This window comes from Lactuca serriola, chromosome 6 (assembly GCF_051521515.1).
Source record: "Lactuca serriola cultivar US96UC23 chromosome 6, Lser_US96UC23_V15, whole genome shotgun sequence".
Taxonomy (NCBI): Eukaryota; Viridiplantae; Streptophyta; class Magnoliopsida; order Asterales; family Asteraceae; genus Lactuca; species Lactuca serriola.
In genome coordinates, this window is record NC_136413.1 from 57,649,093 (window position 1) to 57,662,359 (window position 13,267).

Genomic DNA, 13,267 nt, shown 5'->3' on the forward strand with positions numbered 1-13,267 from the left:
TTTTTTATTGCTCCTTCAGCTGTCGAGACGCATATGCTATCACCTTTTCTCTTTGGGTCAAAACACAACCCAATCCAACCCTAGAAGCATCGCTATAGACAGCGAAGTCTTCAATTCCATTAGGTATAGAAAGTATCGGTGTCTCGCATAGCTTCTTCTTTAGCTTCTCGAATACTTCTTTATGCTTGTCAGACCTGTGTATTAAATGTGTTAATTATAACAAAAGTTTAAATACGAATGTTTGAATTGTAAATTTATTTAAAATTGAAATTGAAGTTTGAAATTTGAAATTAATATAATTATTATGGTATGTTTAATTTATAGAAACTAAATTAATGATATATATTCAATAATGATAAATTAAGTAAATGACAAGTGGAAAATAAATATCTCAAAATTATGACAAAATGACATGTGGTATAATGCATGAGAGTATGACAAGTGGCAAAAAAAACCTTCATTTATTAGAGAGGATGTGACTTTTTGAATTTAGAAAAAGAAAAGGAAAAACAATATATAATTTTTGGTGTTTGGATAATAAGTGGGAGCTGATATTTTATTTATTAACTAACAAACTCAACAAAAATGAAGTTATATTGAATTTATGTCAAGGGACTTTTATGTGTTTAACTTGGGAATGGGAACAAGCAAAGCTCACACATACATACATCCCTTGTGTGTGTATCGATGATGAAGTGAAAACAAACAGAGAGCATCGATAGAGTTTGAGAAAAATATACACAAATATTTCAAAGAGATATTGAAAAAGTTGTTTAGGAATACGATATGGTATTTTGCCAAATTTAACGGTTTCAATTCCAAAATTTCAGGTTTCCGGTTCCATTTCCGGGTCTAATACACGAGTTTGGTTCCAATTTTTAATTTCAGGTTCCAACCGGTTCCATACCCATTTTACCCGGTCTAATACCCGAAACCGAATCGGAACCGGTTCCCGTATACCGGTCCGGTTATCGGGTCTTATAATTCGCCAATTCCGGTTTTCGGGTTTTCTGGGCCCGGGTCCAACGGTCCGGGTTTGGACCCACTTTCATCCCTAGGCCGTATACCACATTACACCTCACGTACTGCCCTTCACATCAGTACACCCCGCGTACTAGGGTTTCCTCTTAAACCCTAAAGCACTCCGAAGACCATAACTTATTTGTTATAAATTCGATTCCGACAATCCTTATATCCATGAAAAGGTAACAAGATGCTCTACGCTTTAATCAAATCATACCAGCCTTACAATTTCCCAAACAAACATCCAATTCCCATAAAAGTTCGAGCTGCCAAATTACCAAAATACCCTTTGGCTCCAAAACACAAACTGAACACCCGAATCATCCAAATTACATCACCCACCTCCAAATGAGTCTAAATCTGAATTCTTCAAGGGTCATAAGTCTGCTAATACCCACTCCTTGATTACCACTTCGACATAGAAAACGATTCGAAACAGGGCGTTACACAATATTGATGTAAATACTGTACTTCTACTTATGTTTTGATATTGTTTGTAATATCCTTTTTATGTATTTAACGAAACTTGAATTGGGAAAAAATGTTTATCCGCGAAGATTTAAACTTAAACTTTGAACTTGATATAAACTTGATTTAAAACAATTTTAAAATCACCCTATGCGAGGGATGTTACAATTGGTATCAGAGCATTAGTTTAAGTGGACTAAATATTTAGTTTAGAGCTTCGAATTAAAACTTTAGTGTTCAAGATGTATAGTTCTTAGATTTGAACTACAAGTGCTCTAAGTGGAATAATCTAAATAAGATGGGGAGTGGAATGTGATAGGAGACTTTGAGATAGGGACATCGATAGCCAACCCCGCCTTATCCCTGACATGTTTCCTTCCATACATTGAGGTTGTTATTTCCACATACATGACTTTAGATATGAGGGTGTGGATGATTAAGATCAAGTTTGATGAGTGGTGCCCTTTATATGTTTTTTTTTTTTTCCGATCTTATTGTTGACACACGTTTCATGTTGATATGTGTTTCCGCTGCTTACTTTGACTTGTTATTCCCTTGTTCCATTTTTTTTTCATGTTTTCAGATTTATGTCTTTATATTTGATTAATTCATATCTTGTCTTTAGAGTAAATTACACGAATGGTCCCTATGGTTTAGGGTAATTTGCACGTTTGGTCCCTAACTTATTTTTTTAACTCGGAAGGTCCCTACTGTTTGTTTTTGTTACACTCTTGGTCCCTGTCTTACCTAAAAAAACTATTTTGCCCTTGATTTTTTAAAATATTTAAATAAACACACCCCAACCCCAACCCTCATCACCTTACCTTACCTATCCTACCATTTTTTTTCTATTTAAATAATAGTTTTTTTAGGTAAGATAGGGACCAATCGCGTAACAAAAACAAAAAGTAGGGACCAAACGCGTAACAAAAACAAACAGTAAGGACTTTCCGAGTTAAAAAATAAGTTAGGGACCTAGCGCGCAAATTACCCCAAACCATAGGGACCATTCGTGTAATTTACTCCGTGTCTTAGGACTTATCCCCTTGCTTTTGTGTCATTTAAGGCTATTATGTGACACACTTGTTGTACCTCCAGCTGAGACACAAGTGTCAACATTTACATTCTTATCCTATTAAATGGATTTATAGAGTATATTGATGTTGTGATTTTTGTTGCATGATAAATCACAATGAGAAAAAACAAGAACCGAGGAAACATACATAAATTATGGAAAAGACAAGAGACATGAAATAAAACCAAAACAAAACCAATGGCCCAATCCTTCGATGAGCCCATTTTCTATACTTTAAGCGAAGCCCAACAAGGGATATCACAATTCACAGAAGTTATAAAGAGGTTAGGGTTCCAACTGACCGAAGAACCCTAACGCCCACAAGGAAGCAAAGAGATACTCAGCGGCTGTAACAGATATTGCAGGTATTCTACTTAGCAATCTAGGGTTTGTTTGGTCTACCTCTATTAGGAAACATCTTACATTCAGAAGTTCTGGAAAACAAATTTCAGTGATTCCTCAAAGGTTTTAGTTTGCCGACGAACTCGTTGTTCGTTCTTTGCATACTATTATAATCGTATGTTTGATCGGGAAAAACCCGAGTCGTGTAGGCGTTTTCAGTGCCAGTTGTGATTATTGTAAATGGTCGTCTTTCGATGATGGAATCCGATTGTGACTGTATTTGTTATGTTTTTGGATGCAGAATGAAGGTTGTCGCAGCGTATTTGTTGGCTCTTTTGGGAGGTAACACTACCCCATCAGCTGAAGATTTGAAGAAAATTCTCGGTTCAGGTATGCCTTCCAGTATTTAAGCTCGTTAATTTTTCATCCTATGATTCCTTTCTCTTGTAATTTCGTTTCTTTGTATGAAACTTGGTACATTAGATGTGGGTTTTCGTGAAAACTACATAACACAAATTGATCTATATCATTGACTAGTTTTGTGAGCGATGAAGAACGAGTTTTGCTACTCGCTAGTTAAATTTGTTAAAATTTTGATTTTTGATGTAATGTATGGCATTTGATAATGTGCAGTTGGAGCTGAAGCCGATGATGATAGAATCGAATTGCTCTTGTCTGAAGTCAAGGGTAAAGATATCACTGAATTGATTGCATCCGGAAGGGAAAAGTTGGCTTCAGTTCCATCCGGTGGTGGTGGTGTTGCTGTTGCTGCCGCCGCTGGTGGTGCTGCACCTGCTGCTGCAGCAGCTGCTGAACCAAAGAAAGAGGAGAAAGTTGAGGAGAAGGAGGAGTCTGATGATGTAAGCTTTTTTATTCTTTGTTTCTTTTGAAGTTGAGAGTTATTTCAATAATTCATATTCTCATGACATGTTTGGTTGTATATTGTTTTTGCAGGAAATGGGATTCAGTTTATTTGATGACTAGAAGGGTGGTGATACTTTTGTGTTCTTCTGTTTTGATGCATCTAAGGTTTTATATTTTGTTATGAAGTTTTGGTATTTTTTAGCTTGAATTATGTGAGACAATTAAAAAGATCTTGGATGTAAAAGGATTAGTTGAAAATTTTAAGATTTTTAATTGAAGTGGTTTGATTTGATACTTCTGGTTTATTTATGCTTGTTGTCTTAAATTCCAACATGTGGTGGGTGGTTTTGTTTATGCAAAATGATAGAAGATATGTATTGTTGTTAAGTATCTTAGAATGTTTTTATCAAAGACGATGTTTATGACTATATCCACTTGAGAAATGCCATTTATGCTACCAAATGTAGATATTCAATCATTCATTTCCAACAATTAGTACAAGAGGCAAAGTAGAGGGTGCAAACTACTTTAAGCATGACCAAAGTAATCATGAAACATGTATTAAAAACTCAAATTTTATCAAAGCTTCACCAAATTGGGGAAAGCCTTACAAATGAAGGATATAAACACATAATAATATCATAAACACATCATTAAGGTAAACAATGTATATAAGTACGCATTATGCGATGCATGGTATGGAAACCAAAATCAAACCTTGAGTAACCTATAACTAACCTTGATGCACATCAATAAAATTAAGATGTTAGCTTCAAAGATCAACATCGCAAAGAAACTCAAAAATAAGTATAAGAATGTAAAGTAATCAGTTTTAGTGATTAAAAAGGAAATCTTTAAAATTATAATAGCAAGAAACATTTTCCAAATGCATGTCAAAATATCCCATATCTATATCAAAATGAAATGAATTAAATCTATCAAGCTTTCGGTCTAAAGAGTTCGGCCCACTGTTTGCCGATTTAAGCCCATTTTAAATCAACACAAATGGGCCACAGTTTCTACTCTTAAAAATCGATATTGCCTACTAATATATAAATAAAAAGCTTTCGAAATTCTGGCGCTAAGAACGAACTCCATGTTTGCGTGTTTGACAGAGAGATGAGAGAGGATAATCATGAAATTCAAACACCAAAGAAGGAACATCTACAACTTCCTTCCAATCGCAAGGCTAAACAGATGAATGCTGCATCGAAGAAGCTACATAATCAGCAGCAAAAGGTCAAACAATCTCAATTAATACAATTTCTCAATGTTCTTAATTACTAATTTGAATGCTTTGTGTATACGTCTGTTTTAATTTTTCGTAACAGAGCGTCAAGAAGAACTTGAGCTCTGTTCTAAATTCTGTTACTGAGGAGGATGTCGGCTTAAACCTTCCGGAGAAAGAGGCAATCGAGAAGTTCTCGATCTCAGATTCGGTTGACGCTGATCAGTCTACTGTAGAGGTATATGGAATCTATTTCCTTTCGAAGTCATTGTGCTTATTTGATTGTTTCATTTTCACTCGTTCTTCTCGTCATTTGCTCTTATATTTATGCTCAGATCGGCAAACCGAGCTTAACTTCTGATCAAACGATTATTCCGGACAAATCCGTTGTGCTTGAACATCCAGAAGACTCGGCTGAGATCGCTACAATCTCAGAGGCTTTCGTTTTTGGTAGAGATCGATCCAATGAGTCAATCGAGGTATATTGCCAATCCACTTAAACCTGTTACGGTTGCTTCTATTTTTCGGATATGAGGTCTTATTCCTGCTTAGAAGTTAGAAGTTGCTATGGATTTACAAAACAAGTTAAATCAACATTGGCTAGTGATTACCGTTTGTTATGCTCTATCATTTTGTTACACGATTTCAATTTGCACTAATTTAGATTTATTTTCAATGTTTCAGAGCTACATTGTGTCTTTGGATCATTTTGCTTCACCAACATCTGTAACTCCATTGTCATGCGATTCGCCTGCTTTATCATCCATAACAACTGTTGAAACGACTCCATTTTCATCCTCCATAACTGCTGAAGCTTCTCCAGTTCATGTTTCTTCGGGTGATGGATCTACAACACAAGATCAAACCGATTCATTTAAACTAGAATTTCTGGTAAAGCATCTAAGGGAATCCATGTTCGAGGTTCTGCATTCAGCTGATATTGATCCACAGTATAAGAAGCTTCTGGATTCGTTGGTTAAGATGGTGATTGAAGAGTTCTTTAGCTTGCATGAAGAAAGGGACATGGTTATTCACCTGTTTTCAAGGAGAATAAAGATCATGATGCTGTGTATAATCGCTGTTTCTTCTGGATTTTTCCTTCTTTCCGATGGAAGCTCTTACAATGGCCCTTCACCAACCTAAAACTGTCATCGGTGATTCAAGTGTTTGCTGAGCGGATATAAACTGTAAGATCCTAATAATTTTTACTTAGTTTTTTTTTTCTCTCTTTTGGTATTACTAAGCAACCTGATTGTATGATTCTTCAAGAAAACCCCAAAACTACATAAGTCATAAGGTAATACTTTGTCATGATCCAATACATAATACATATATGGAAATATAAAAATGATTAATGATACTATTATATTGCATCAGTCAATTTTTGGTTATAAGCCTATGATTTAACAGGAAGTAATGACAGAATGTTTTAGGGTTTCACCAAGAAGAATTTTTTTATTAATTTCCAAGATGCATTGGAAGGCTACATTGTGAAGCTAAATTTTGACTTGTATCGCTAAATTCTAGAAAAACAAGATTGATTAAAAATTACTTAAAATGAAGATACTAAACATTCACATGAATTTTGGGAATCAAGGAAATCATGAGATTATACAACCCATAATGCCAAGAATACACTTTGTTTCTAATTATTGATATCGTGGATCAAAGTAAAACTATTTTTTTTTGGCTAGTTTACCACAATAATTGATTGCCAAAAGAGACAACAAGTTTTTCAACAAACCACGAAATCATAAGCCTAATTTATGTCGTCAACATATGAATTTATCTAAGAGGAGGTTAGAAGTAACCTATTAAAATGGTTTTAAATATTTTTAATTTACAACTATAGTTTTTTTATTTATGTTTTATTATTAGATGCAAAATTTTTATTGGTAGGTTCTTTTTATATGAAAATAGTTGTTGTAGAACATCTATTACAAATAAAGGATTCTTCCAAAGTTTTAGTTGGTACTTCATGTTTTTCTGCAAACATAAATTAGTTTGGAACTTTTTCATAAAATGAGTTAGAGTATTAGGATTTTAGCGGAGATTTCCCCAGAAAAAAAGTGTATATATGCGGCTCAATACACCGTCGATCATGACCTGACAACATATCTCTCAACAAATTAATTCATTCATAGCTAATGATATTATATGACTAAGAAAGCTATATTGAGTAGTTGGGAAGAAGTACAAGACATTCTTAACAACTGAAAAATTGCATATAATCATTGATTTCTTGATCTACAAGCCCAACACAACATGAAAACAATTTCTCAACATAGGATTCTCGAGTAATAATATAATGTCTTCCTAAAATACAACAAATGGACATACCACAAATACCAACACAAACATGATCCCCATGAAATCAGTTGATTTTTTCTTTCAAAGTATTTTTTTTTTGTTAATCAAGAGATATCTATCTTGGTCATAAATTACAAAACCATTGTTGAAAAGTAACTTCTTTCCTCACATGATGAGGCCACATCTACACAATCGATCACACCAACGTTCTTCAGTCATTGAAAATCTCGGCAACCTTAAACAAACAATCATATTACATGTTATAAGCAAGAAATAACACCTCATTTCACAAAAATAAAAAAATAATAAAAAAAAAACATTTACCTGATTTAAAAGTTGAATTTTTGGTCAAATGCCAGAGATCATGAGCTCCAACTTACTACAGTCATGACTCATGACTTTGGAACTGTGACATTTAAGATTTTCACATCTTGATACGGTTTATCTCCCTTATCTGTCTTCACTTTCTCAATTCCCTGAAAAACCCAAGTTTTATGAATTTTCAGAAAAAAATTTATGTACATAGAATATAGAATATTCTCAATATTTTCAGTTATATACCTGAACAACATCCATGCCTTTTATAACTCTGCCAAAAACAGTATGCTTATTATCCAGCCAAGGTGTAGCCACAGTTGTGATAAAAAACTGGGACCCATTCGTGTTGGGCCCCGCATTCGCCATTGACAATGTGAAAGGCCTATCATGTCTTAAACTGCAACACCAATAAATTGTTACACATCACATTATTTATTTCCATTCATTGTATTTTCATATAATAAGGGTGTTATAGTAATAATGTCATGTGTTATAACACCTTTTGTGGAATTCATCTTCAAATTCTCTACCCCAAATGGATTGGCCACCTGTCCCATCTCCCAAAGGGTCTCCAGTTTGAATCATAAAACCTTTGATGACACGATGAAATATGAGATTATCATAGTATCCGTTTTTACAGTGTGTTGTGAAATTCTCCACTGTTTTTGGACACTCTTCTGGGTATAACTTCATGTGAATATCACCAAGTGTTGTGTGCATAATCTGGTAAATATATATATATATATATATATATATATATATATATATATATCATCAAGGATATTAATTATTATTTATTAAAATCAAATAAATCATTTTAAAAGCAAAAAGTAGACTACTTACCACATTTTCTGGAAGAGATGTTGTAACAGACTTTCCAATATCAGATGCAGCCATAAGTTCATCAGGAGGAGGCTTTTCATTAAAGACATCCCTACCCTTGGTTGCATCATCAGGTTCCTCTGGTTCTCTTCGGCTATTTTTATTTTTATATAACATATGAACAATCATAAATATATGATTTTACTTTTACACAATAAAAAAAAAAAAAAATATACCTGAACAAATAGATTCTGTGTTTCTTAAAAGCACAGCATAACAGAGTAGGATCTGTCATGGGATCTTTGCTTTCATTCACATTTACAGCAGCAGCAGGAATTTTACGCACCTTTTTACTGCTTTGATCACCTTGATACAAAGCAATTCTTAAAAACCTGTCATTATTTTCCACCTTCCCTAATATTCTGGAAACTTTGTTTGTGTGCAGATTTACAATCTATCACCAAAAAAAAATGAATAAAACATTAGAAAATAATATCTTCAGATTACTGCATACACCTTAGAATTTGAGAAAAACAAAATGGCACAAGGTAAAATTTCTTACTTTAATACCAAGGAGAGTTGGATAAATAATGAAATTAGAGCTTTCATCAAACAGTGCGTTTGGTTGTGGGACATTTTCTGTTTTTTCAATTTCTCTTTCAACTGCCATTCTTCTCCCAAAATCAATAGCTTCTAATCGATACAAAGGAACATCGCTTCTTTGAAGATCTTGAGCATTCTAAACAAACCAAAGTTAGGTTAAATCTTGAGAATAGTTAATGATATATACGTTTAAATGTCATGAAACTGAGGGCAAAAGAGTAAATTTACTTACCTCAAGTGATTCATCATAGACACGTCTTAGTTTACCTGTTCTATACCAAAATATACGTATTCTTCGATCTGGTGATGTGATTGCAAATTGTTTTCCATCTGGGCTTACCTAAAAGAAATAAACAAAAATATTTAAATGTGTGTTAATAATTAATGATACATGAAATAAATCTTCTTTTAAAGGTGGTTGCTTTATAGAGATTACAAATTTTATCCTAATTACAACAAAATCACTTTTCTAATGGCTATTACTCTCTACAAAACATTAACCTGAATTTAAATCATTACCTCAATAGCAGAAACAGCAGTTTTACTTTTGACAATTGCAAACAAATCAGTATCACTTTTCAGCTTGAAATTAACCCTGAAGAATCCAACATACAAGAAACATCAATATATGAAGCCAAACAACAAACAAAACAAGAAAATCATAAAGTATTCACAATTTCACACAATTTCACACAATTACAAAACATACCCACTTTCAGGGAACTGAAGTGTAGCAGGATCCCAATATTCAATAATCCCCATGGTATCTCCAGATACCACAGTATCAAAAGCATGGTTGTATTTCATTACTTTAACAGGATTCAAATGTATCTGATTAACAAAAACAATAGTTTTCAGTGATAAATGGTCAACAGAATCCAAGAAAAAAAGTCAACCTTACCTCTTTGGAAACAATGGGATCATTTGTTCCAGCTCGTGGATCATATATATGCACAAAAGAAGAGTTTCTATCACTAATAGCAAGTTTGGCTTTCACAGCTCCTTGTTTGTAAACCCATTCAACAGCTCCAGGTGTATATGGAAGGCGTAACATCACCATCATGTCATAGTTATGCACATCATATATTTTCACAGATCTATCACTTGAAATTGTGCAGCAAAGCAATCCGTCTACACTAACCTGACATAAAAAGTGGAATGACGAAAATGCCCTTGTGAGTGTTTAATTAGAGTGTGGAAGACTTACTGCAAGACCTTCAATGGGTCCAAGGTGGGATCTGAAATGCTTAGCAAATTCAATCCCAAGTCCTTTTTTCTTCCAAAATTTCAAGTGTCCTGAAAAGGGGAGAAGTAAATTACTACAAGATTCTCCCTACATGCTGTTATTCACATATAGTGATGTAGAAGTAAAGTTACCATCTTGACTTCCAGTGATGAAAAAATCAGCTGATGAAACAGCAACATGAGTTACCACATCCCGATGCATGTAACTTTTCTCATACCTGCATCCAGAAATGTTATTAATCCCCAAAAATTCAACAAAGAATGCAATATAACAAAGCATGAAATTACTACAAGACTCCCTCCATACTAAAATATGATCTTCTTTTACACCTAGGTTATCCTAATACTTTCCAAATTCAAAATTCATATGGATATTGTGGAAAATCCAACACCAATATAATTTTAGTGGCAATGCCTTTCAAATATAGTTATGAAGTTTTTTTCTTGCACGCCTTAGAATTCACATGACTTCTGAGGTTAAGAAGTGGCTTCTTTGATCCCGAAAGTCAGCGTATCTAATTTCTCAAGGTATCAAGGGAGTATATTAAGTACTAGAACTCAGGTATTATACAAGAAATTCAAAATCTCAAAGTATCAAAAACCCTAAACCCTAATCTTACATGTTAGCAGACGGAAGAGAATCGAGATAGGCTTGTTCAAACTGAAGCGGGCGTTTTGGGCGACGGACTGGAGCGGGTCCCGGTCCCACCATTGGCTCGTCATCCGCAGCGGTCTCCACCAAGGAGCTTCCATTGTCATCTTTGTTGTCATTCTGAGTATCCTCCATTGTTGTAGTGTTAGCGTAGCGTAGTTGAAATTTGCGAAGGTCAAAAAGACCTGCGACTGGTGTTACTGTAAAGTGTGTGCAGCGAAGGTGCTTGGGACGCGATCCCCCGCAATACAGCCCATAAAAGCCTGGCCCATATTTTATGATACACAAGCCTTTTTTGGAAATACAACACCAACGCTAAGGTAAGGCGGTTTTTTGTTTTTGAATAAGTAAAATGTCTTTTGTTTTTTTATCTCTGCCGAAAAAGATGAGGTATTCATACAAAAAGTTTTAATGCAATAGATTGTTGGTTTTTAATGTCAGGTAGCATTTTAAATAATCCAACTTTACCGATATATATAAAATATACATGTATGTAAGTGCAAACTAGACAACCCATAATGATTCTCTCAACAATAATGTTATTTTACATCCAAAATGTTATAGGCAATATTCAAAACTAATTTCTTTACAAGACAATCCTCTCTTCAACATGTCTTATTTCCCAAAAACTACACAGTGACTTGATTCATATTTAACAAGAACTTTACATATAAAGTAAGAAGTTGTTCAGAGCTTGCTTGCCAATTACCAAACACTTAAAAGTTAATGAACCTCTTCAAATAAAATAAAAGAGGTAAAATGTTTGAAAAAAGTTTGAGACTGAAACAATGCTCCACTGATTGCAACTCAAAGAAGGGTATTTTGGACTTGAACGATTACTACAAAAATCAATTAACTTCAAGAGTCTACAACCCTTTTAGATCTGGTACACTCCCATTAAACAAATTATTTGAGAAATCAACACCACGTGAGGTTTTTTATTAACAAAATGGTAGATGTGATTTCACCATTAATGGAGTTTGAACTAAAGTTCATACTCCAAAATTGGATTTGCAGAGGGAAAAATAGATTTACTGTAACGTCCCAAAAATTAATACAAAAAATTTTATTTTAATTATAATATAACCATTAACCCAAACGTGTTTTATAAAACCATATAAGAAAATCAGAGCATGTCAAATGACCGATACATCAGAGTTATATAAAGCTGGAATCATAGTGTGTGTGCAATGTGGTCATCCCGAACTCTTCCCCTTCGAACCAAAAATACCTGAAACATAAACTGAAAACCGTAAGCACGAAGCTTAGTTAGTTCCCCAAAACACCACATACCATACATATCAAACATATAATGGGCCCCGCCAGCCGTCGGGCCCCCTCGGAACAGATCTATCAGCAGCATGATATGGGCCTCGCCTCAACACATTCATTAGGCCCCGCCCGATATACATACATACACATAAACACATGCAAGAATCACAAAGGTAATAACATACAATACACTCATCAGGCCTCGTCTGGCATCGGGCCCCACCCGATATACATATCACATAACATACATGCAAGAGTCACACATACAACTAGCATCCTAATCAAAATAAACCATGGGCCGACATTGGTGCCTTCGACCTGCTAAGCACAATGAGGAAACTCACCTCAAGCTGCTGAAATATCTCATATAAAAGCTCGGACTGCCGATCCGGAAAATCCCCACACTAGCATCATCAAATAATACCCAATTAATAATTGGTCCACAACCCATAGCTGAAATCCTAGTCCAGTTGTCCAACACTCAGGGTAAAAGTCCATTTTACCCTTTTCCCACTTGGCCCAAAATCTGAGGCCCAATCCAATAGCACGAAAAAGCGCAATATGGCATAAAGCTCTAAAAGATAACCAAAACCCATTATGGAACCGAACACAAGAAGGTCAAGAGCCTAACAATGCCCTAAAACAAAAAGGGTTGATGGACCAACAATGCCTAAACTCCACTAGTCCGGAAATGACACAAAAGCCCACTATAGGCATAGTATGCTGCGCGTACTAGACGTACACCCTGCTTACTGGTTTGCATGCATGGTTGCGGACACGGGGACATATGCTTAGCGTACTCTTGAGTACGCCCAGTGTACACGCCTATTAAGCACTTTTTCCTTAAGTGCTTAATACTTGCATTCAAGCATCCAAATTTCAGATCCAAGTCTAAATGAATGTCCTAATCCATAAAGTTATTAACTTGGAGCCTTTGCATGGCTCAAAAGGACCCAACACTCAATTTTGACTATTAAGACCCATATTAAGAACCCTAAATCATGCATGGATCAAAATAAGACATCAATGTTGCATTTTTATGAAC

General features: G+C 34.7%; 3 protein-coding genes across 3 annotated transcripts; 2 read left to right on the forward strand and 1 right to left on the reverse strand.

The window, feature by feature from the left end:
• The first annotated feature begins 2,794 nt into the window (after positions 1–2,794).
• On the forward strand, positions 2,795–4,066 carry LOC145058555 (large ribosomal subunit protein P2B-like). The gene is made up of 4 exons (XM_079006447.1): positions 2,795–2,931; positions 3,210–3,298; positions 3,542–3,768; positions 3,863–4,066. Exons 2-4 carry the CDS (start codon positions 3,211–3,213, stop codon positions 3,890–3,892), a joined length of 345 nt encoding a protein of 114 aa, XP_078862573.1. The 5' UTR covers positions 2,795–2,931; position 3,210; the 3' UTR covers positions 3,893–4,066.
• An 819-nt stretch (positions 4,067–4,885) lies between these two features.
• On the forward strand, positions 4,886–6,319 carry LOC145058425 (uncharacterized). Its single transcript, XM_079006332.1, has 4 exons — positions 4,886–5,011; positions 5,104–5,238; positions 5,336–5,479; positions 5,685–6,319. The coding sequence occupies exons 1-4, from the start codon at positions 4,892–4,894 to the stop codon at positions 6,141–6,143; spliced, it is 858 nt and encodes a 285-aa protein (XP_078862458.1). The 5' UTR covers positions 4,886–4,891; the 3' UTR covers positions 6,144–6,319.
• Positions 6,320–7,203: 884 nt separating this feature from the next.
• Positions 7,204–11,159, reverse strand: CYP71 (cyclophilin71). Its single transcript, XM_079006436.1, has 14 exons — positions 10,919–11,159; positions 10,431–10,516; positions 10,261–10,349; positions 9,955–10,194; positions 9,763–9,884; positions 9,573–9,648; positions 9,286–9,393; positions 9,013–9,189; positions 8,687–8,904; positions 8,472–8,604; positions 8,128–8,351; positions 7,872–8,025; positions 7,635–7,786; positions 7,204–7,545 (listed from the first exon to the last, which is right to left on the reverse strand). The coding sequence occupies exons 1-13, from the start codon at positions 11,083–11,085 to the stop codon at positions 7,703–7,705; spliced, it is 1,878 nt and encodes a 625-aa protein (XP_078862562.1). The 5' UTR covers positions 11,086–11,159; the 3' UTR covers positions 7,204–7,545; positions 7,635–7,702.
• Positions 11,160–13,267: the final 2,108 nt, after the last annotated feature.

Coding starts and splice junctions, on each gene's coding strand:
- LOC145058555 (XM_079006447.1), top strand. CDS start 3,211: ATGAAGGTTGTCGCAGCGTATTTGTTGGCTCTTTTGGGAGGTAACACT. Junction 3,299..3,541: donor GAAGAAAATTCTCGGTTCAG/GTATGCCTTCCA, acceptor GATAATGTGCAG/TTGGAGCTGAAGCCGATGAT. Junction 3,769..3,862: donor AGAAGGAGGAGTCTGATGAT/GTAAGCTTTTTT, acceptor TTGTTTTTGCAG/GAAATGGGATTCAGTTTATT.
- LOC145058425 (XM_079006332.1), top strand. CDS start 4,892: ATGAGAGAGGATAATCATGAAATTCAAACACCAAAGAAGGAACATCTA. Junction 5,239..5,335: donor CTGATCAGTCTACTGTAGAG/GTATATGGAATC, acceptor ATTTATGCTCAG/ATCGGCAAACCGAGCTTAAC. Junction 5,480..5,684: donor GATCCAATGAGTCAATCGAG/GTATATTGCCAA, acceptor TCAATGTTTCAG/AGCTACATTGTGTCTTTGGA.
- CYP71 (XM_079006436.1), bottom strand. CDS start 11,085: ATGGAGGATACTCAGAATGACAACAAAGATGACAATGGAAGCTCCTTG. Junction 9,190..9,285: donor TCTATGATGAATCACTTGAG/GTAAGTAAATTT, acceptor TGGTTTGTTTAG/AATGCTCAAGATCTTCAAAG. Junction 8,905..9,012: donor CAACTCTCCTTGGTATTAAA/GTAAGAAATTTT, acceptor TTTTGGTGATAG/ATTGTAAATCTGCACACAAA.